Source organism: Xenopus laevis, chromosome 1S (genome assembly GCF_017654675.1).
Source record: "Xenopus laevis strain J_2021 chromosome 1S, Xenopus_laevis_v10.1, whole genome shotgun sequence".
In the NCBI taxonomy this organism is placed as follows: Eukaryota; Metazoa; Chordata; class Amphibia; order Anura; family Pipidae; genus Xenopus; species Xenopus laevis.
In genome coordinates, this window is record NC_054372.1 from 83526747 (window position 1) to 83551337 (window position 24591).

General features: G+C 42.2%; 1 protein-coding gene across 1 annotated transcript in view; it reads left to right on the forward strand.

Moving 5' to 3' along the window:
- Window positions 1-3122: 3122 nt before the first annotated feature.
- Window positions 3123-24591, forward strand: part of cactin.S (cactin, spliceosome C complex subunit S homeolog) — a 34762-nt gene continuing 13293 nt past the window's right edge. The window contains exons 1-7 of the mRNA XM_018243524.2: window positions 3123-3594; window positions 5137-5590; window positions 13275-13370; window positions 17836-17981; window positions 18103-18265; window positions 18400-18514; window positions 22536-22728. Coding sequence (XP_018099013.1) covers window positions 3266-3594; window positions 5137-5590; window positions 13275-13370; window positions 17836-17981; window positions 18103-18265; window positions 18400-18514; window positions 22536-22728 — 1496 coding nt within the window. The 5' untranslated portion in view covers window positions 3123-3265. The remainder of the gene's footprint in view (window positions 3595-5136; window positions 5591-13274; window positions 13371-17835; window positions 17982-18102; window positions 18266-18399; window positions 18515-22535; window positions 22729-24591) is intronic.

The following is a 24591-nucleotide window of genomic DNA, read 5'->3' on the forward strand; positions in this document are numbered from 1 at the left end:
CAGAGATGCCTGGTGCACAAGGGTAGAGGCTCGGCCACCTCACGACAGGGTACAACTCAACAAAATCTGATGGCACACAGGACTAAAGGAATTCTTCCAAATTTTATTTCAAAGCATTTTATTGCAAATGCAACGTTTCGGGGAATAAAACCCCTTTGTCAAGCATGCGACAAGTCATGTGACCTGTGCTCTGATAAACTTCAATCACTCTACTGCTGTACTATCTCTACTGCTGATATCACCCCCCCCTCCTTTTTTCCCCCCAGCAGCCAAACAAAAGAACAATGGGAAGGTAACCAGATAACAGCTCCCTAACACAAGATAACAGCTGCCTGGTAGATCTAAGAACAACACTCAATAGTAAAAACCCTTGTCTCACTGAGACACATTCAGTTACAGTGAGAAGGAAAAACAACAGCCTGCCAGAAAACATTTCTCTCCTAAAGTGCAGGCACAAGTCACATGACCAGGGGCAGCTGGGAAATTGACAAAATATCTAGCCCCATGTCAGATTTCAAAATTGAATAGCATACCTCCCAACTGTCCCTTTTTCAGAGGGACAGTCCCTCTTTTGACAGCTCAACCTGCAGTCCCTCTTTCCTATGCACTGAACAGCCAGAAAAAGAAACAAAGTTTCTCACTTAATTGGCTTTTAGCAGAGAGCCCAGAACAGCTAACAGATGCAAATAAGATACTTTGTAACAATTTTGAGACACAAAAACACAGTTTAGATGAGGAGAAATATTTTCAAACTTTCATAACCTGCCAAATTTTGTAAAACAAACATGGTAATCAGGGGGTGTGGCCACAGAAAGGGGTGTGGGAAAAATTTTTTTGCCCCTCTTTTTACTTCCAAAATGTTGGGAGATATGAATATAAAAAAATCGGTTTGCTCTTTTGAGAAATGGATTTCAGTGCAGAATTCTGCTGGAGCAGCACTATTAACTGATTCATTTAACCCTAAAAAGTTTTTTAAATATATTAATAGTAAAAAGATGCAGGTTGAGAGTGTTGCTCCATTAAATAATGGTACCAGTATGGTTGTAACAGATACAGATAAGGCAAATGTGTTAAATCAGTTCTTTTCTTCAGTGTATACAATAGAGGAGTCTGGGTTCACAGGCTCACTTAATAACTGCACGAATGGTTCAGCTCGATCTAGTCAGTGGCTGACTCAGGATATGATTCAAAAAGCTTTAATACAAATTAATGTAAACAAGGCTCCAGGGCCTGATGGCATACACCCCCGGGTTCTAAGAGAGCTTAGTTCAGTTTCAGACCAGCCCTTATTTCTGATTTTCTCAGATTCACTGTCATCTGGTATGGTGCCTATGGATTAGAGAAAAGCTGATGTTATTCCAATATTTAAAAAGGGATTACGATCTCAGCCTGGCAATTATAGGCCAGTAAGCTTGACATCTGTGGTAGGCAAATTATTTGAAGGCTTGTTAAGGGATCACATTCAAAATTTTGTCCTAATGAATGGCATTATGAGCAACAATCAGCATGGCTTTATGAAGGATAGGTCATGTCAGACGAATTTGATTGCATTTTATGATGTGGTAAGTAAGATTCTGGACAGTGGGGGGGGGGCAGTAGATGTGATCTATTTGGATTTTGCCAAAGCGTTTGATACTGTGCCCCACAAACGACTGCTTTCTAAACTAAGGTCTGTTGGGCTTAATGAAGGCGTTTGCACGTGGATAGGAAACTGGCTACAGGATCGGGAACAGAGGGTGGTTGTTAATGGGACATTCTCTACTTGGAGTAAGGTTCTTAGTGGGGTCCCCCAGGGCTCAGTATTGGGTCCACTTTTATTTAACTTGTTCATTAATGACTTAGGGGAGGGTGTTGTAAGTAATGTATCAGTGTTTGCAGATGACACAAAATTATCCAGCCCAATTAATTCCATCCAGGATGTGGCATCCTTGCAACATGATCTTGACAAACTGGCAATCTGGGCAGCTAAGTGGCAAATGAGATTCAATGTTGATAAATGTAAAGTCATGCACCTGGGATGTAAGAATATCCAAGCCACTTATACCCTTAATGGGACTGCACTAGGCAAATCCATTATGGAAAAGGACCTTGGAATCCTTGTAGATGATAAACTTGGCTGTAGCAAGCAATGCCAGTCGGCAGCATCAAGGGCAAATAAGGTCTTGAGCTGTATTAAAAGGGGCATAGAGTCAAGGGGGGAGGGGGTCATTCTTCCACTGTATAGAGCACTTGTAAGGCCCCATGTAGAATATGCCGTACAGTTTTGGTCTCCATCACTCAAACAGGACATTATTGTATAAGAGAGGGTACAGAGAAGGGCAACTAAGCTGGTAAAAGGTATGGAAAATCTTAGCTATGAGGAAAGACTGGCCAAATTGGGGATGTTCACGCTGGAGAAGAGGCGCTTAAGGGGTGATATGATGACTATGTATAAATATATAAGGGGATCATATAATAATCTCTCTAATGCTTTATTTACCAGTAGGTCTTTCCATCTGACACGAGGTCACCCATTCCGATTAGAAGAAAAGAGGTTCCGCCTAAATATTCGGAAGGGGTTTTTTTACAGTGAGAGCTGTGAAGATGTGGAATTCTCTACCTGAATCAGTTGTACTGGCTGATACATTAGATAGCTTTAAGAAGGGGTTGGATAGCTTTTTAGCAAGTAAGGGAATACAGGGTTATGGGAAATAGCTCATAGTCTAAGTTGATCCAGGGACTAGTCCGATTGCCATTTTGGAGTCAGGAAGGAATTTTCCCCCCTCTAAGGCAAATTGGAGAGGCTTCAGATGGGTTTTTTGCCTTCCTCTGGATCAACTGGCAGATAGGTAGTTAAATAAAAAAAAAAAAAAAAAAAAGGTTGAACTCGATGGACGTGTGTCTTTTTTCAACCTTACTTAGTATGTTACTATGTATTTTGAAAATAAATTTTTTTCCCATGACAGTATCCCTTTTAGGATTATGACTGCCAACCCAATGAAGTTTACTTTTGCAATTGGCGCTACATAAACTATTTTCTGTGCATCTCTAACGGACAAGTACTAATAATGTAATAATCACGCTATCACACTGTCAGTATTAAAGTTGTTGTTTCTTTGTTTTTTTTTTTAAGAACCGCATGGACACTGACAGAGCGGTGGTCCAATCAGAGGAGAAAGGTTCCGGAGGTTTCATTTTCGCAGTCCCGCCTTTTCCTGTACTATGATGTGACTGTGATGTAGGCAAAAGACATCTCTTAAATAATAAGTGTTTTTCTGCTATTACAATGTCTTCAGTGTCCCGATCGCCAGTTAGAAAACATTATACCAGCAAACAAAGAAGGAGGAGCAGAAGTTGTGAAAGTCGAAGTACTTCCAGCAGCAGCGATGGAAATTCACGAAGACCGAAGGGATATCGTTCCGCATCCAACAGCGATGACAGTACCCAAAGGAGAAGGCACCGGGCCAGGTCTGGAAGCAAAGAAAGTGCAGGGAGACGGAGACATCGAGACAGATCTGACAGCCGAGAGAGTCCAGGGAGAAGGAGACGTCGGCACAAATCAAGCAGTGAAGAGAGCGTGGAAAGGAGGCGGAATAAAAGCCGCGAGAGGTCCAGGTAACCTGGGCAAGGCTGGTATATCAAGTAGAGAACTAGACTGGAGGTTAAGTAGCTTTCCTAGGGTAGTCAGAAGCATGGGGTTCAGTGTAGTCGTGGTCACAATTTGTGGAGTCGTGTTTACTCATGTTAAACTCATGTGAAATTAAATGTAATGATAATAAAATCATGCAACAAAGAGATAACTTGTATTTCTTCATAGAAATCAAACAAACAGAAACTCACAGGCCACCTCTATATAAGTCCCCACAGAAAAAAAAACCTCCCTACTAAAGCTTGTCCTAAAAAAATGTTAACATAAAAGAACATCCATTAAATGTTTGTAAAGCTCCAGGTGCTTAAAATAAGGGGCCTGCTATTTCATAAGAGTTGCATCATTCAAGTTTCTTCAGATAAGAAGGTCTGATTAGGTGCCCTGGGCAAGTGCCCCTTTGCACACTTAAAATGGCCCTGTGAACCTGTACCACAATGGGAACTCAGCCTTTGGGAATAGTGATTCCAGATTAGAATTGTTTGACAGCATGGTCCAAAAGCAAATTCATTTGCAAGTAACAGTACTACAGTATTCAGAATATCTTTTTGTTACAAGAAAAATAAGAAAACAAATAATATAGACAATAGGGTGTACTTTGTCTCTCTGTTTATTGTGTTCTTTGTGTATTGTTATAATGCAATATATTTATGCATTTTTCATTTCATTTATGCATCTTTTTGCAGCAGAATTATTAGACTTCACACACACACTACAATGAAGATGATTTGTTTTTACATTTACTGTGGACATACATAAAAGCTGTACTGTAACTCCACACTGCACTATTTAAAGGAACAGTTCAGTATAAAAATAAAAACTCTGTAAATAGTCTGTGCACAATAAAAATGTTTCCAAAATAGTTAGACAAAAATGTAATCTATAAAGGCTGGAGTGACAGGATGTCTAACATAACAGAGCACTACTTCCTGCTTTGCAGCTCTCTTGGTTTACACTGATTGGTTACTGCCTGGTAACCAATCAGTGACTTGAGGGGGGACACATGGGTCATAACTGTTTGCTTTTGAATCTGAGCTGAATGCTAAGGATCAATTGCAAACTCACTGCATGGGGTGCCATGTGGCCCCCCATCAAGTCGCTGACTAACTCAGAGTTAGAGAGCTGAAAAGCAGAAAGTAGTATTCTGTTCTGTTATGTTAGACATCCAGTCACTCCAGCCTTTATAGATAACATTTTTGGCTAACTAACTATATTAGAAACATTTTTTATTTTGCACAGCCTATCTATTTACCCAGTTTTTATTTTTACACTGAACTGTTCCTTTAAATGTCTTGCTCTATGGATATTCCTTGTTGGTTAAAATAAAGACCCTTTCATATCAATAGATCTCACACATGGGTCAGCACATGGGTTTGTTTTGCTTTAAGCATTAAAGTCATTTTAAAATAAAATACTGCTTTATGTAATAGAGGAAGACAGTCATTAAATACACAGGGAAAAAAATATTTATTTTGACAATTATCAAAATATTTTGTTGGATTGCTTGGCAGATCTGATTCTGGAGAGAGGAGAAAACAGAAAAAGGAAAAGAGAGAAAGAGAGCACAGAAGAAATGAAAGAAAACATTCTCCTCACAAATCAGAGGATGACACTAGGCGGAAGCCAAAGAACAAACAGAAGAAAAAACGATCTAGGTCAAGAAGCTCTGTGTCTTCTCTTGAGTCTCCATCATCGGCAAGGTCCCAGAGCCCTAAGGAGGCAAATAAACAAAGTCTCAGTCTAGAGGAACATTTACGTTTGAAGGAAGAGACAAAAAAGAAAAAGGAAATGATGAAGGCAATGGAAACACCAGAGGAAAAAAGAGCCAGGCGTTTAGCCCAAAAAGAGGCAAAAGAGAGAAAGAAACGCGAAAAGATGGGTTGGGGGGAAGAGTACATGGGATATACAAATACAGACAATCCATTTGGAGACAATAACCTTCTAGGTACTTTTATCTGGAATAAGGTTAGTATGAAAAAAAGAAATCTGTTTCTATGGGATGGGTTATAATTTAATAGGGACATTGAGAATAATATAGATTGTATAAAATGGAGGGGGTTGGTTTATGGGGTAGAGAAGGCAAGAGTTGTGGGCAAGGATGAAATGCTTTTGACCAAAACTGATTGATTTATATGGCATTTAAAAGTGCAATATTTTTTTTTTCTCAAGAAAGTTTTTATTGAAAAGCAAGTAAGCAAATACAACACATAGGTAAACATTCTTTGTTTTTACATAGGCACAGGTTATCACGTCAGTTGAGTTACAACATTGATAGTATTGTGATATGCATGTAATCGGCTATACGTTAGGTATTAATGTCCTCCTGTGCCCTGAGCCAGGAACCCCAAATTACCTCATATTTAAGGAGATTGCCGTTTTTTTTACATATATTTTTTTCTGTATTACATAAGTCCTGAACTGTCTTATACCATTGTTCAAATGTCGGAGTGTCAGATGTTTTCCAGTGCCAGGTAATACCTTTTCTAGCTAGGAATAAGACTCTTTGCAAGTAAAGCTGCTTATCAGGAGGGATATCATGGGTCGACATTATCCCTAGGAGGCACATCTTAGGGTCTTTGGGTATGGGGAGGCCAATCTGCTGGGACAGGGTGTCCAGTATGTTGGACCAGTAGTGGTCCAGACGGGTACAGTTCCACATCGTATGGAGGAAAGGTGCCTTGGTGCTGGTTGCAGAGGGGGGATAAGGACAGAGTTGATTATATGCAACCTAGTTTTAGTATAGTACGCCCTATGTAGTATGTACAATTGTATTAACCTGTACTTATAATTAAGGGAGACCAGTGAGGGTACCTTTAGGGCCTGGGCCCATTGGGTGTCAGTAAGGTAAACTAGTTCTTGGTCCCATTTATCCTGCGCTTTGATCGTATAGTGTTCTGCCCTGTGTTTTAGCGTCACCTTGTACAGTTTGGATACCAGCCCTTTATGGGTATCAGCTTCTATAACTTTGGCCAGTGGGGAGCATTTGACTTGGATTGGCTTGGTTTTGTTGTGTTTGGTCAATGCTGAGCAAATGGCTCTATACGCCAACCACTGAGAGTTAGGGAGGTTTCGTTCGCATCTCAGAGTTCTAAAAGAGACTAGACTGCCCTCATCCCACACCTTGTCTATGGTAGTCAGACCCCCAGTTTCCCAAACCTTGTGGAGCGCAACCTGGTGCATCGTTGGAAAAGTTAGGTTGTTCGTAATTGGGGTGTGGGGATGCATGGAATGAGATTTGATCTGTCGATGCGCTGTGATCCAGACTTTTCTTTGCAGTTTGAGCAAGGGGTGTATTTGTAAGCGTCCCCTTGGTGGACCTCTGGCTAGTAGGCCCTGGAAGGGTGTCTCGTAATGTGGGGTAACAGTGGACCATAGATGCAGGAGGCTTTCATCTGCTAAGTGGGGTAGCATTTGCCTGCAATGTGCTAGCTGGGCTGAGATATAGTACTGGAACATGTCTGGAAGTGCTATTCCTCTTGCTTGTTGTAGGAGTTGTAAAATCTCAAGGGAGAGTCTGCTACGGCTGTTCCCCCATACAAAGTTTCTGAGAGTACTGTCAAGAGCTGTAAAAAACTTTTTGTCTATCCAGATCGGGGAATGCCAGAGGGGATATTGTATTTTTGGGGTGACTAGCATTTTAATCAACTGGATATGGCCCATTGGTCCTAATGGGAGCTTGACCCATAGATCAGTCTTGTTTTTTGCCCAGGTAAGCATAGGTTCCACATTGTGCAAGTAATAGTGTTCCACCGGTAGGGCCACTTGTACCCCTAAGTAAGTAAACTTATCCACCAGCTGCAGTGGGCAACGTGTCAGGTTTTCAGAGTCCGTCAGTGGGTCAAGTAGGAATAACACCGATTTGGAGGGGCTTACACATAGCCCTGAGAGACTTCCAAATTGGGCTGTGAGATTGGTCAAGTTAGTCAGTGAGGAGCCCCTGTCCCCCAGGTATGTCAGAGTATCATCTGCGTAGAGCTCGATTTTTTTCCACTTTATGCTTTACCCTCTGGCCAACTATATCTGGGTGAGTTCTTACTGCCTGGCAAAAGGCTCTATCGCCAGGGCAAATAATAGGGGGGACAGGGGGCATCCCTGTCGAGTTCCACGGCCCAGGTCAAAGGGAGCTGAGGAGTTTGCATTTACCCTAAGAAAAGCATTAGGTTTAGCATACAATAGTTTAACATACAGGGTAAACAGTGTACCAAAGCCCGCGGTGGACATTACCTTCCAGGGGTATGTCCACTCAACAGTATCGAAGGCCTTGGCGATATCCAGTGCAGCCACCGCCCTCGTGTTACTGTTAGGATGTGTTAAGGATAGGTTAAGATACAGTCTCCTGACATTAATAGCCGTTGTCTTACCCGGTATAAACCCAGTTTGATCACTTCCCACCAGGCTGGTTATTACCTTAGCTAGGCGATTCGCCAGGACCTTGGCTAGTATTTTTACATCTGCAGTCAGGGGAGAAATTGGGCGGTATGACTCGCATTTTTGGAGGTCTTTACCAGGTTTGCCTATCAAGACTATAGCCGCCTCATACATAGAGGGGGGTAACCTGCCCTGGGCCAGTGCTCCCGAGTAGACTTTCTGAAGGAATGTGTCTCTTATAGAGCTTATAGGCCATCTGCTCGTGCTGCCTTGCCCTGGGGGAACTAATCTATGGCACAAGTGATCTCTTCCGCAGTGATTTCCGTTTCTAGGTACCCCCTATGTTCCCCATCCAATTTGGGCAATCCTAGCCGGCTGAGGAACTGTTGGATTTCAGCCTGGCTAGCCTTCAGTTTGGAGGAGTACAGTTCCCTGTAAAAGGATACAAGTATGTTTTCTATTTCTAGTGAGTCTGTTTTGCGTTGCCCAGTCGTGTCTTGAAGGGCTGTTATGGGGTCTGGTCCCCCTTGGTGTTTAGCCATGTATGCAAGCATTTTACCAGCTTGCTCTCCGTGCTCAAAGACATTTATCTTTGAGAAGAGATGTTTTCGGTGCGCCCGTTCCCACATGTGTTGTGCATATTGCTCCTGTAGTAGTTTTAGGGCCTGTAAGTTAGTATCTGATGGGTTTTGACTTGCCTCCCAATCTGCCGCAGCCACTTTGGCTTCAAGTATCGCCGCGGCAGCCCTAGAACTTTGCTTGTGGCAAACAATCTGTGCATTAAGGACCCCTCTAAGGTATGCCTTAAGTGCTTCCCATAGTGTAAGTATGTCAGTGGAACCTAGGTTGGCCTCTAGAAAAGTATTGATTGCTTCATCCAGGTCCTGCTGGTTGTTAAGTATGCTGAACCAAATCGGGTTGAAAGACCATCTCGCCCGGGTGGGGGGCTGCGTTAGGTTAAGTGGAGTGAGCAGAGGGGTGTGATCCGATATGCCCTGGGGTAAGTACGGGGATGTTTCTGCCCTAGAAGCAATTGCCGCAGTCGTGAACAGCATGTCTAATCTAGATAGTACACTGTGGGATGTGGAATAGCATGAGTACTGGCGTATATTTGGTTGTTGACACCTCCACAGATCCAATAGGCCCAGCTGCTGCATAAGTAGCTTTAAGTTGGAGTTGCCCTCTGGCCCTTGGGAGTCTGCTCACCTTAGTCTATCTAGCTTGGGATTCATGACCATATTGAAATCCCCTGCACATATAGGGATTGCACGGGGGAAGTCTACTTGGTACTTAGCACATTCTTTAATACAGGTGTCTGCATACGGGGGTGGGATGTAGAAGTTTGCTAGTAGTAACTCAGTTTGGCCCACCATGCAGTGCAGAAACAGGTCTCCCCTTCACATCTGAGCATAGATGGAGCATTGTAAAGGGCACTTTTTTGTGCACTAGTATAGAGACCCCCGATGAGTAGTTAGAATATGTGGAGTGGTACGCCCAGCCCAACCACGGATGTCGGAACGCTAATGTCTTGCTCCCGGTTAGGTGGGTTTCCTGCAGCAGGGCAATATGGGCCTTATTCTGCTTCAGGAAGTCTAACACTAGTTTCCTTTTTATGGGGTTATTCATACCCCTTACGTTCCGGGAGAGTATGTTAACTGCCATGATGGTGTTTGAGCGTAGCTGTTTCACCAGGGTGTCTTACAGCCCTAGCCCCAGGCCTGGTATTGCCTACTTGTAAGTTATCAGTGTAACCCTGTCTTGAACATTTGACAACATTTACAACAAAAATAACATAGTATTTATCAATCCCTCAACAACCCCTTCCCTCCCTTTCCACTATTAAACGCAGGCAGAATTTATATCCCAGAAAATAAAAAAAACAAAGAGTTTCTAAATGCGTTGTTCACACAACGCTGGGGGGGGGGTGTAGGGCCGACTTAGGCCTAAAAGAGCCGAGAGGTGGGTGCTATAACTCAGCCTACCCTTGCTCCTCTCTCCCGGGGCTAGAGGTAACAAAGTAAAGAATATCCGTACCCCTGAGTCTACAGAGATTAACATCTTGGGAGGCCCCCTGTAAAACATAAGAAAGGCCGTATACAACCTGCCCATGGTGTCAAGTTCTGTCCTATGTCCATAGTCCAGTGTAACCGGGCGGTGCTCTGGTGGTGTTGCGGAGGGGCGTAGAAAGTGGGGGAGAATCCGGGACCATCCTCATAGCAGGGGACCAAAAACGGAAAATAAAGAGTCCAGGGGGGACGGCAAAAGCCAACAGGTCAAAGGGGTAGAAGAAAAAAAGGCAAAAAAAATAATGAACCGGTGGTGATGTGGAGGCGCCATGATGCTCGTCTGCTAGGATCCCACACTCGTCAGATGCCTCATGGCTTAGCGTTTCGGGAGTTGAGCCAGTCGTTGAGATCCTTGGGTGAGATAAAGAAGTGGTTGGAGCCTTCAGCGGTAACACGGAGCCTCGCCGGGTACATCATGGCGTACTGCCTCCGCTTGGCATCCTGGAACTTAGCCCTCATCTTCTGAACTTCCGACGAGAAGTCTGCAAAGATAGATATCTTGGAGTCCTGGTATTGTAGGTTGTTCTTTTCCCGGGCCACCCTTAGTATGATGTCTATGTCCATGGCATTTAACAAACGTGCCATGAGGGGCCTCGGGGGAGCCCCATGCTGGGGGGGTCTCAAGGGGACCCTGTGCGCTCGCTCCACCGCAGAGGTCGCCGATAGTTTGTTTCTGTCGAAGGTAGTCACCAGCCAGTTGGTCACAAACTCCTCAGAGGAGTTGCCCTCCGCTCTTTTAGGAAACCCGACCATTCTTATATTATTCCTGCGGAGACGGTTTTCTAAGTCGCCCGTCTTTTGTATGCAGGTAGCCATTTCTTTATTCATGTTCTGCAGGGCCTGAGGGAGCGGGGCACACGTGTTCTCAAGATCACTGATCCTTTGTTATGCCACAGTTGTGCGCTCGCGCAGTTTCTGGAGGTCTTGCCTTATAATGGATAAATCCAGTCTGATCTCGTCTGTATTGGTGTTGATTAATGCAGTGCAGGCTTCCTTCGTGCTCTTGATCTCTGTTATAATATCAAAGAGGGTCGTCCTCATGGTTAGAGGCTCTTGGTTGGCTTTACCGTCCCGAGCATATTTTTCCAGAGGAGTTGCAGCCTCAGAGTCGCACTTTTAGGCCCGGTTCTGCAACATGAGTAGTCTCTGCGGTAAGGTCTCCCTATTGGGGTATTGGTGGTCCGTGTTTGAGGGTTTAAGTCAGGGGATTTTCAGGGTTATTGCGCCCCGGGCACGGAGCTGAGCCAAGACACGTCCTCTCACATGCAGCAGTTGGTCACACCCCCAAAAAGTGCAATATTTAACATGAATACAATGAACAGGGCTTGTGCTGAACTTACTTTTTGCTTGTTGTGTTAATTATGAAAGATCTATGGTTGAAGCAGCTCCATTATCTATGTCACAAGGACTTAAAGGACCAGTAACATAAAAAAAATTTTTTTTGAAAATTGGTTAGTAAACAACGAAAAATAAACATCAAGACAAATTAAACTTTTAAACAGCAAAGCCTTTATTAAGAAATAACTTGCCAAAACTCCACTTCCTGTCCTCTGCAAAAAAGGCGAATGGGCGACCATCCATCCTGCAGAGCTCGATTTCTCCTCCTGGCTATTCTAGTGACAGTCTGCAGCTCTTCACCTATTCCCAGCAGCAGCAGGTACTGGGAGACCTGGATCAGTGGGGTGCGCATGCCACCTGCTCCGGGAGTTGTAGTGCCCCCGTCCGATGTTGGAAACCCCAAGACGAAGATCAACCCCCCTAAAAGCGATGAGACCGCCAATGCTAAACTACAGGACTGTTCTTTCCCCAGATCTGACACAAGCTCACAGCCATTATAAACAGGCCACAAATCCCGCGAGCTACAACATACCTCCAGTCGGCAGTCACGATTTCCCTCCCCGAGCAGAGACAGTGGATGTATAACCCGTGCGCTGAGATCACCGCTCCTACAGCAAAGCGAGACCCTCCGGAAACCACAGCGCCTCCTCGCAGCTGACACATTTGAAAATCGCACTTGCTAGCTCCCAGAGTCCGGACAGCAGCATGTCCAGCGGCAGCCCCACAGCATACTGTCTGTGAGTCTGGAAGCTGCCTGCTGCTGCAGGAGAAGGCGGAAGAGCCACGCACGCGATCCATGGAGTTGCCTTGCTGAGCCAGTGTGTTGCTGTCCAATGTGTTGGACATGCTGCTGCTGCTGTCCGGACTCTTATCTTGGGCAGGAGACATGGACTGAGAAGTAGACAGGGGCACTACAACTCCCGGAGCAGGTGGCATGCGCACCCCACTGATCCAGTTCTCCCAGTACCTGCTGCTGCTGGGAATAGGAGAAGCACTGCAGACACTAGAATAGCCAGGAGGAGAAATCGAGCTCTGCAGGATGGATGGTTGCCCATTCGCCTTTTTTGCAGAGGACAGGAAGTGGAGTTTTGGTAAGTTATTTCTTAATAAAGGCTTTGCTGTTTAAAAGTTTAATTTGTCTTGATGTTTATTTTTCGTTGTTTACTAACCAATTTTCAAAAAAAATTTTTTTATGTTACTGGTCCTTTAATATGAAATACCTACAAAAAGTATGTTTAGCAGAAGCCCTATTCATTGAACTCATGTTGAACAAGGGGTATACTGCCTTTTAAGCATTAGGATTTCTCAGGGGCTTTAAAACACATGCACAAAAAACCCCACAAATATTGATGATTCACAGTTTTTTTCTATGGTGTTAGTGAAGTTAAAGCAGTCTGTAACATGCACTTGCAAGCTCACCCCCTCTTAATAAAGATTCATAACGTTTAGGGCAGCACTATTCTGAATGCATCACTGCTGCACTTTTTTCTTATATGTCACTAATTTAAAAGGCTACTAAACATTCGTAAAAGGTAGACCACACTATATACTATCACAGCACATATGGACACTGGCATAGAGCTGCTGTAAGGCCTTTGATGCAAGCACAACATCATGTGGTCACTTGTATGTCTTTTTACTTCACAACATAATAAGTTAGGTTGATAAAAGACACACGTCCATCCAGTTCAACCTTTTAAGTCCTTTAAGTTTTTACCTGGTCAAAATATACTTTAGTTTTTTTTTAGTTTTGATCAACTTGGTCAATCAGTTGAAGTCCACAGGTCTTGAATACCAAACAATAAATAATCAGGCATACCATGCATTCAAGATAACTGCTTAAAATGATTTAATGGAGTATTTCCCTTTTTTAACAGGCATTGGAGAAGAAAGGAATTGGCCACCTTGCAGAGAAAGATCTGAAAGAAAGAAATAAACATATCCAAGAAGACAATCGTTTAGAACTGCAAAAGGTAAACCGTTAATAATATTTTTAATGTCCAAGTTATACAAATAATTATCAGCAGTTCTAAAAATAGTGCTGATTGGTGAACTCTGAAGAGTTGACTTAACCCAGTAGGCCTGTAGTGCTTATACATAGTAGACACTCAGTCACTGAGTTATCCACAGAGACAGAACTTTATTTGCTTTAGTAGTCATTCTGTGGCTACTAAAGCAAATAAAGTTCTGTCTTGCATAAAAAAAGGCATTAACTCAAGGGATGAAAACATAATTATGCCTCTTTATAGGTCCCTGGTAAGGCCTCATCTGGAGTATGCAGTGCAGTTTTGGACTCCAGTCATTAAGAGGGATATAAATGAGCTGGAGAGAGTGCAGAGACGTGCAACTAAACTGGTTAGAGGGATGGAAGACTTCAATTATGAGGGTAGACTGTCAAGGTTGTGGTTGTTTTCTCTGGAAAAAAGGCGCTTGCAAGGGGACATTATTACACTTTACAAGTACATTAAAGGACATTATAGACAAATAGCAGGGGACCTTTTTACCCATAAAGAGGATCACCATGCCAGAGGCCACCCCTTCAGACTAGAAGAAAAGAACTTTCATTTGAAGCACTGTAAGTGGTTCTTCACAATGAGGACAGTGAGGTTGTGGAATGCACTGCCGGGTGATGTTGTGATGGCTGATTCTGTTAATGCTTTTAAGAGTGGCTTGGATGATTTATTGGACAAACATAATATGAAAGGCTATTTGTATATTAACTATAGTTAGCATAGAGATATAGGTATATATAATTTATGTGTAAAAAGTATGGAGGGGTGTGTGTGTGTATGGATGCTGGGTTTTTTTATTTGGAGGGGTTGAACTTCATGGACTTGTCTTTTTTCAACCCAATTTAACTATGTAACTGAGTTCAACCGAAGGCAAAAAAACTCTCCTACTTGCCTTAGAGGGAAAAAAATTCTTCCTAACTCAAGATTGGACTAGTCACTGGATTAACCTTTGATACTCTGGATTTACAAGGTAAATATCTTTCCCTGGTTTGGCCACCCACATGATGGAAACATTCTTCAGTGTTCATCCAACTTCACTAAAGGTTGTCATAATATACAAAGTTTAAGTAGCTAATTTCTCTTTATAAGATCCCAGGGGATCTTCCATTTTTTACAACTGTGATACAACCCCATTTCCATTTGTACAGGAAGTTAAAAGAGAATGGAATGCTTTGCAAATCAATTAGAGTTTACAGTCTTTTAAAGGTTTGGGAACCCCTCTTAAATTCTTTGCAGTTTTGTTTATCATTGGCTGAGCTTTAAAAGTATCTACTTCCTTTTAATATAGAACATGCTTATGGAAAGGGTAGTATTTCAGTAGTGACAAATTTTATTGGATTAACAGAAAATATGCATCATAACAAAATTAGACAGGTGCATAAATTTGGGCACCCTAACAGAGATATTACATCAATACTTAGTTGAGACTCCTTTTGCAAATGTAACAGCCTCTAGATGCCTCCTATAGCCTTTGATGAGTGTCTGGATGGCAATATTTTTGACCATTCGTCCATACAAAATCTCTCCAGTTAAATCTGATGGCTGCCGAGCATGGACAGTCTGCTTCAAATCATCCCATAGATTTTCATTGATATTCAAGTCGGGGGACTGTGACTGCCAGAATATTGTACTTCTCCCTCTGCATAAATGCCTTTGTAGATTCTGAAGTGTGTTTAGGGTCATTGTCTTGTTGGAATATCCAACCCCTGCGTAACTTCAACTTTGTGACTGATGCTTGAACATAATCCTGAAGAATTTGTTGATATTGGGTTGAATTCATCTGATATTCGACTTTAACAAGAACCCCAGTCCCTGAACGAGCCCAACAGCATGATGGAACCTCAACCAAATTTGACATTAGATAGCAGGTGTTTTTCTTAGAATGCAGTGTTTTTCTTCCACCATACAAAGCACTTTTTATTATGACCAAGTAACTAAATTTTTGTCTCATCAGTCCAAAGCACTTTGTGCCATAATGACTGTGGCTTGTCTAAATGAGCTTTTGCATACAACAATTCTTCCACCATACAAAGCGCTTTTTGTTTTGACCAAGTAACTCAATTTTTGTCTCATCAGTCCAAAGGACTATTTTCCAAAATCACTGTGGCTTGTCTAAATGAGCTTTTGCATACAAGAAGGAGCACATTTCCTAAGCTCGAGTGAAGGATTAGAATAAAAAATACTTTGAATTTCAAAGGTTTTTTTTGACTACGTCGACCTTTGACTTCGAATCGAACGATTCGAACTAAAAATCATTCGACTATTCAACCATTCGATAGTCGAAGTACTGTCTCTTTAAAAAAAACTTTGACTACCTACTTTGCCACCTAAAACCTACCGAGCACCAATGTTAGCCTATGGGGAAGGTCCCCATAAGCTTTCTAAGCTTTATTTGATCGAAGGAAAATCGTTCGATCGATGGATTAAAATCCTTCGAATCGTTCGATCTAACGATTTTTTCCTTTGATCGAAGCATTTGCGGAAAATCCTTCGACTTCGATATTCGAAGTCGAAGGATTTTACTTCGAGGGTAGAATATCGAGGGTTAATTAACCCTCGATATTCGACCAATAGTAAATGTGCCCCCAAGTGTCGCTGAATTGTAGAACGATATACAGATACACCATTTGCAGCAAGATGTTTTTGCAGGTCTTTGGAGGTGATCTTTGGGTTGTCTGTAACCATTCTCACAATCCTCCACATATGCCGCTCTGCTATTTTTCTTGGCCTGCCAGACCTGGATTTTATAGCAATTGTGTCTGTGGCCTTCCGTTTCCTGATTACATTACTTACAGTTGAAACTGACAGTTTAAACCTCTGAGATAGCTTTTTGTAGCCTTCCCCTAAACCAAGATACTGAACAATCTTTGTTTTCAGATCTTTTGAGAGTTACTTTGAGCATCCCATGCTGTCACTCTTCAGAGGAGAGTCAAACAGAAGCACAACTTGCAATTGGCCACCTTAAATACCTTTTCTCATGATTGGACACACTTGCCTGTGAAGTTCAAGGCTTAACAAGATAATCCAGCCAATCTGATGTTGCCAGCAATCAGTATTGAGCAGTTACATGCATTCGAATTAGCAAAATTGCAAGGGTACCCAAATTTCTGCATTGCCAGAAACGTTGAAACTGAGAACGTGTGAAAAATATGTTTTAAATTTGTTGCCAGCAAAACATTAAGGAAAAGTAAAAAAAATCCCAGAGAGCCTGCGTTTCTCAATAGTAAAAATGAGGAGAGGAACACCACTGCGTGGGCAAATACTGCAACGATTTAAGAAGGCTTCTCAATGAAAATTGCAAAGAATTTGGGGATTTCATCATCTGACTTGCATAATATCATTAATAGATTCAGAGAATGTAGAGAAATATCTGTACTCAAGGGTTGAGACTGAAAGCCAGTATTGGATGGCTGTGATATTCGGGCCCTCAGAGAGCCCTGCATTAAAAACAGACAGTATTCTGTATTGAAAATCACTGCATTGGCTCAGGAATACCTCTGAAGACTATTATCTGTGAACACAATGAAAACTGTGTCCTCTTGCTTAAGAGGATAAGGACCATACAGTTTGTTATCAGAGCACAGTTCCAAAGCCTGTGTCTATAAAAAAAAATATGCTGCCTGTTTTATGTGTTGTAAAAGTGGCTAATAAGTAAGGTGACCTCCAGAGAACAATATATTTTTGGAATGTACACATTGTCTTTTAAATGGGTAAATATGTCTTTCTACTCAGCTTTCCTATATTTAGCAGCTGTGAAATTTTTGAACGATAATACAGGTATTGGATCCATTATCCAGAAACCCATTATCCAGAAAGCTCCGAATTAGGGAAGGGCATCTCCCATAGACTCCATTCTAATCAAATAATCCAAATTCTTAAAAATTATTTTCTTTTTCTCTGTAATAATAAAACAGTAGCTTGTACTTGATCCCAACTAAGATATGATTAATCCTTATTGGAAGCAAAATCAGGTTGGTTTTATTTAATATTTACATGCTTTTTTAGTAGACTTAAGGTATGAAGATCCAAATTATGGAAAGATCCCTTATCCGGAATGCCCCAGGTCCCAAACATTCCGGTTCTATACCCGTACCTCTCAAAGCTTGCATTTTACACTATCATATCATATACACCACATTTTATAATGTACCAACATAAAATACCTTAAATATGAATGGCAGGGGTCTAATGAATAGCTTGATTATCAACTATGCATAGATATATCAAACTATTTGGTGTGTAGATGCACGCAAATGAAAATATAATGAAGAGGAATGGAGCCCAATAAAATCATTAAAAAAGCACAATGAAACTACTCAAATCAATGCATTTTTTTTTCTTTTGCCTACTGTAATCTGTGGTCAGGATAGCAGTTTGAATAGTTTTGCTTCGCTTTCTCCATTCTGTGTTTTTTTTTATATTTAAGGTGAAGCAACTGCGTTTGGAGCGTGAACGTGAAAAGGGTATGAGAGAGCAAGAGCTAGAGATGCTGCAAAGAGAAAAGGAGGCAGAACACTTCAAAACTTGGGAGGAGCAAGAAGACAACTTTCATCTGCAACAAGCCAAGCTCCGGTAAGTTTAGTCCACCACTGGCTGCCACGTATCAGCTTATATTGTAACTTATTGTAACAATACTATGCTGATTCACAAGGGGTCTGCTTCATGGAATTTTGGATGTCTTTATATTTGTTAGATCAAAAATTCGCATCCGGGATGGCCGGGCAAAACCAATAGACCTGTTAGCAAAGTACATCAGTGCAGAAGATGATGACCTTGCTGTGGAAATGCACGAACCATATACATTTTTGAATGGGCTTACTGTTTCTGACCTGGAAGACTTGCTAGAGGATATTCAAGTAGGTTGCTTAAATCCAGTTATTTTGTAGGAAAAGAACAATGTTACTAAATATAATTATGTGTAATACTATATTTTTTTTTTTTTACTGTTGTGAGTGTCCCCTACTGCATTAAATCTTTCCTTTTATTTTAGATCTATATGGAGTTAGAACAGGGCAAAAACGTGGATTTCTGGAGAGATATGACTGTCATCACTGAGGATGAGATCTCCAAGTTGCGCAAATTAGAGACTTCTGGAAAGGGGCCAGGTTAGACAACACAGTTGTGGTTGTTCTGTATAATAATGTCATGACTTGCCAAAGATTATTCTGCAGAATTTGACCATTATATGTGAAGAGCTTGCAACAGCCATTACCTCCCCTGCCTGGGGTAGGCGAGACGCTGCATAGGTAAAAGACACTCCCTCTGAAAAGAAAAATCCATTCCTGTGGTACAGGTCCAGGAAAAACCAGGGACAGCCACAGCTCAAGAAAACCAAGCTTTTTGCAGAATCCCAGGCCACGGTAATAAAGCAAGCAGTAGTGCAAGGTTTCCAGGAAGTCGCAAGTGTTAAAAAAAAAAAAAGGCCAAGACATTCATATTCCAGGCAAACTGAGTCCTTGTCTGAAGGAGGGAGAATTGTCTGACATATCGGACTTCACTCCTCCTTGGGATCTGAAGAAGGAGAGATTGAGACGGATGAGGAGTCCAATGTTGATTTGGCAGTAATAGAGCCAGGGGCGCTCCACCAATGAGACAAGTTGAGCCACTCGCCTCCCCCCTGGTTGCTAGAGGCGGCAGAAATGCTGCTCCTGGTAACTTAAGAGCCGAATTTTTCGGTTTTCAACCCGGAAATCCGGCTCTTCTAGTGCAGAGAGTGCAATTATGCTCTCTGCACTATCGACGTGCACCGCCTCTGACCCCCTCCGGTACTGAAAAGGTGAGCGCCGTGAGAAGGGGTGGGGGCGGCAAAGGAAGACTGCCTCAGGCAGCGAAAATGCAAGAATCGCCACTGAAAAGAGCTGTTGATTAAAGCTGTGCGTCAAACACTAAATTGACTTCAGCAGATAAACTCTTTACTTCACTGAAAAAATGGTCAGTCTCCTTTCTCTATTATGTCTCTATTAAAGACATTATTACTTTGGAATGGAAAAAGACAGAAAAGAGACCACAAACGGCAGGGAAGTTCTTGGTGCAGCAGGGGCCTCATGTAGACCAGCAGTTTCTAGAGCACTAAAAGTATGGCTGTCAGATATAGAAGAGGCAGTTCCGTCTAATGTGAAGAGACCCGAAATTGCTAGAGATGCTAGCAGATTGCCAATCAGCTGTTGACTTTATGTCAGAAGCTTCAGTGGGTCTTGTCCACTTCACGGCAAGGTCCGTGGCACTTTCGGTAGCAGCAAGGATGGCCCTGTGGCTAAGGCCTTGGGCGGCAGATGCTGCTTCAAAGTATAACTTGTCCCAACTTCCTTTTGAAGGCAAGATGCTCTTCGGAGAAAAGCTGGATGCAATCATAAAAAAGATTTCTGGGGGTGTGTTTTTCTTCTGCAAGAAAGGAAAGATGAAGATATGAACCTTCATATTCTGGGGATAAAGATAGATCTTTAAGATCATCAAGACAGTATAGACCTGGAATTAGAGACTTCTGGAAAGGGACCAGGTTAGACAACATAGTTGTGGTTGTTCTGTATAATAATGTCATGACTTGCCAAAGATTATTCTGCAGAATTTGACCATTATATGTGAAGAGCATGCAAACTGGGAAACTTGTTTCCGCCCAAAGCTGCTGTGATGCAACAGTATGATAATATATTTATGACTAAAACTATCTTAACATATCTTATTTTTTGTCACTACTACTACTTACCATGCTTTAAGGCAGGTTATTGGCATTGATCTGCAGTGAAGAAACAAACTTGTGCTGCTGCCCACCTTAGAATGATCTGCAGATAAGGTGGGGTAAGAATTAAGAAAGTGAATTATTGCTTCCTGCTGTTGCTAAGCAATAACTTCCAGTGCTACTAGTTAATGTTCATCCAGATTTGACTAGAGCTGGTTAACTTTCATTGCAATATTATTATATAGAATAGTTGATTTTGATGTAAAGTTTCAGCCCAGTAATTAGTTCTCTCAGTCCTTTGCATTGGAGGGTCATCTTTAATATAATGTTGAAACTGACATATATTTCTAAAAGTCTTCTCTGTTGTGTCTTAGTACGGGGAGTATCAATGTATTGTAGTCTTCTGAGCCTGAATTTAAGATCGTCTTGACAATTTAAAAAAAAAAAAAAAAGAAATCTTTCTTTAAAGGGGAACTCTAGCTTTGATAAAGAGGCCCACATAACACAGAAACCCCTAATATATCCATCACGGTTACCTGTTTCTTCAAAAAGTATGAATAAATGCCATTTTATATGCTGAAATTCAGCTGTTTAACAGTTCTTCTCTTTCTGCATCATTTGAAATCTTGGCAGGGAAGGAAGGACTAAAACATACAGCATGCAGGAACTACATAACCCAAAATGCGTTGCACAGTGATGTTCCTTTCCTCATTGAAATCATGTGTACAGGGAATTGCGGGTTTAGAGGATGCATGCTGAGGACAGCTGGCTGTTGATACAAAGTAGCAGTAGTCAGCCAGCTCAGCAAAGTAGTCAGAGAGATCAGCAGAAGGGCAGGGGGCAAGGCTTAGGGAACTGTCAGAAACAATTAAAAATCATGAAAAGTCTACATGTTTTTTAAATGATGTACCGTTTATACTTGAGTATAAGCCGAGTTTTTCAGCATCCAAAATGTGCTGAAAAAGTCTACCTCGGCTTATACTCGAGACAGTGGGCAGTAGCTGAGATTGCAGTCACTTTTAATCATTCCTATACCAACAGTTAGCTTGGGGAGAGACTGCAATATCACACAGCATCCCTCTGTTGGTTATATGAAAGAATAACAGTGACTGCAATATCACACAGCGCCATCTGTTGGTTATATGAAAGATTAACAGTGACTGCAATATCACACAGCGCCATCTGTTGGTTATATGAAAGAATAACAGTGCGCCCTCTGTTGGTTATATGAAAGAATAACAGTGACTGCAATATCACACAGCGCCCTCTGTTGGTTATATGAAAGAATAACAGTGTGCCCTCTGTTGGTTATATGAAAGAATAACAGTGACTGCAATATCACACAGCGCCCTCTGTTGGTTATATGAAAGAATAACAGTGCGCCCTCTGTTGGTTATATGAAAGAATAACAGTGACTGCAATATCACACAGCGCCATCTGTTGGTTATATGAAAGATTAACAGTGACTGCAATATCACACAGCGCCCTCTGTTGGTTATATGAAAGAATAACAGTGACTGCAATATCACACAGCGCCCTCTGTTGGTTATATGAAAGAATAATAGTGACTGCAATATCACACACCGCCCTCTGTTGGTTATATGAAAGAATAACAGTGACTGCAATATCGCACAGCGCCCTCTGTTGGTTATACGAAAGATTAACAGTGATAGCAATATCACACAGCACCCTCTGCACATGGTAGTGGGACAGTGGGACAATGCACACAGTAATCTGGCAATTCTCTGTCACCATAAACTTTGCAAAGAAGTCCAGTTGATTGCTGGGGGGGGTCACTTTGGCGGAATGTGAGCTGCTAGGAGACAGGGCTGTAGTTGTATCTAGGCTTATACTCGAGACAATACGTTTTCCCAGTTTTCGTAGGTAAAATTAGGTACTTCGCTTATACTCGGGTCGGCTTATACTCAAGTATATACGGTATATCGCAAAGTTGCTTGAAATTATATTTACTTTTCAAAAAGTCACAGTGGGGGCTACAATGTCTCTCTGACCATAAATCTTAAAGTAGAGAAACTTTCTAAAAGTTAGTAAAGTCCTCTTACACTGGATAACTCCCAGTGCCCCCAGATATGTGGCCTCTTAGTCAAATGGCAAAATCTGCCTGTATAGGAAAATTGGTGTACTCCGTTTTGTTTTATTTGTCTAAAGGTCGTTTAATTCTTCGAGGACCATGGAACTACGACATTATTTATATTGTGAGTTAATTAGAAATATTGTACTAAAAAATAGCAAATACATATGTGATTTTACCAAGTGAGAGGGAGGCAATTTGAGCATATAAGTATTTTTTTTACTACTACTGTAAACAATGCATGGATTCAGCTGTGCTGCCTCCCATTAACACCACATTGTGTTTTCAAAATATATAATGCCATGTGTTTGGGCCTTTATTTGCTTGACCAATACTGTAAATATAATTCTTTGCACAGGGGAAAGAAGAGAAGGGGTGAATGCCTCTGTCAGTACAGATGTACAAACTGTATTTAAAGGAAAGACGTACAACCAGCTGCAAGTTATTTCCCAAGGGATTGAAAGCAGAATTAGGACTGGAGGACCCAATCTCGACATAGGATATTGGGAAAGTCTTTTGCAGCAGCTTCGGGCATACATGGCAAGAGCCAGGTAAATTGAAATAAAATTACAGACTATTTGAATCACCAAATTAACTAGAGTTGTGGTTAAGTGATCACCCTCTGGTGTGGAATCTCTACCTAGAGACCCTGGTTCAATTCCTTGTGGCAACTCCTTGTGACCCTGGACAAGTCACTTCATCTTCTGGTGTCCCGGCTACTTAGTGTGCCTATAATGGCTGCCTTGCTTGCTGTAAAAGTGCCTTTGCGTTCCATGGGAAAAAAAGCACTTAATAAAAATCCCCCCCCCCCTTCCCTTTACATTCTTGAAATGCTCATACTGACCATGAAAACTTTTGATCTTGGTGTTAATTTAGCCATTCCACTTCTAACATTTTTAAAAGCATAGCAGTCATGAGCATCTTTCTTACAGGGCCAGCGTGTTTCGCTTTGGTTGTCTACTAACAGTCAAGTAATGTCCCTAGGATCCGATTTTCCTATTCACCCATGGCATTGCATTCACCACTGGGTTAATCTCCTCTGGGCCAATGGAGAGGACCTCCTCCAAGAAGTTAACAGTCAGCTCCTCCCCTACTCACCCTTCTTTCTTTGTCCTGTCCTGAGGCAAGTGGATGGACGCAGGTCATCAGACATATGACCGAGGAGGATTCCCAGCATGAGGGGTTTTTTCTCAGGCTCTCTCTCTTTACCCTGGTTGTTGCTGGAGGTACCAAGGCTCCCCGATAACCGGGCTAGCTAGGGAAGGCCGGGTCTGCCAAGGAGGAGCTATAAGGGGCCAGCCATTACCTCCCCTGTCTGGGGTTAGGTAGGCGAGACGCTGCAGAGGTAAAAGACGCTGCCTCTGAAAAGAAAGACAAGACACAGGAAAAGTCCATTCCAGGTCCAGGAAGAACCAAGGACAGCTGTAGCTCAAGGAAACCAAGCTTTTGCAGAATCCCAGGCCGCGGTAATAAAGCAAGCAGTAGTGCAAGGTTTCCAAGAAGTCACAAGTGCTAAAAAAAGGCCAAGACATTCATATTTCAGTTCTTGGGAGAATTGTCTGACATATCAGAGCTTCACTCCGCCTGGGGATCTGAAGAAGGAAAGATTGAGATGGATGAGGAGTCCAATGTTGATTTGGCAGTAATAGAGCCAGGGGCGCTCCACCAATGAGGCGAGTTGAGCCACTCGCCTCAGGTGACAGCGCCTCCCCTGGTTGCTATGGGTGGCAGAAATGCTGCTCCTGGTAACTAAGAATTCCAGTTTTCAACCCGGAAATCTGGCTCTTCTAGTACAGAGAGCGCAATTACGCTCTCTGCACTATCGACGTGCACCGCCCCGACCCCCTCCGGTACTGAAAAGGTGAGCGCCATGAGAAGGGGTTGGGGCGGCAAAGGAAGACTGCCTCAGGCGGCGATAAGGCAAGAATTGCCACTGAATAGAGCCGCTGATTAAAGCTGTGTGTCAAACACAAATGTTTCCCACAGAGTTATCTAAATTGACTTCAGCAGATAAACCCTTTACTTCACTGAAAAAATGGTCTGTCTCCTTTCCGGTACATGCCTCTATTAAAGAGATAATTACATCGGAATGGAAAAAAACAGAAAAGAGACCGCAAACGGCAGGTAAGTTTTTGAATAAATATCCCTTTGAAAATAATGATGCAAAATTTTGGGATGCTACACCAAAGGTGGATTCGGCAGTAGTAAGACTTGCTAAGAGAACCACTTTACAGATGGAGCATGGAATTCAATCTGAAAAAGGTATATGGTGCAGCAGGGGCCTCATGTAGACCAGCAGTGGCACAGTTTCTAGAGCACTAAAAGCATGGCTGTCAGATATAGAGGAGGCAGTTTCGTCCAATGTGAAGAGACCGAAATTGCTAGAGATGCTTGCAGATTGCAAATCAGCTGTT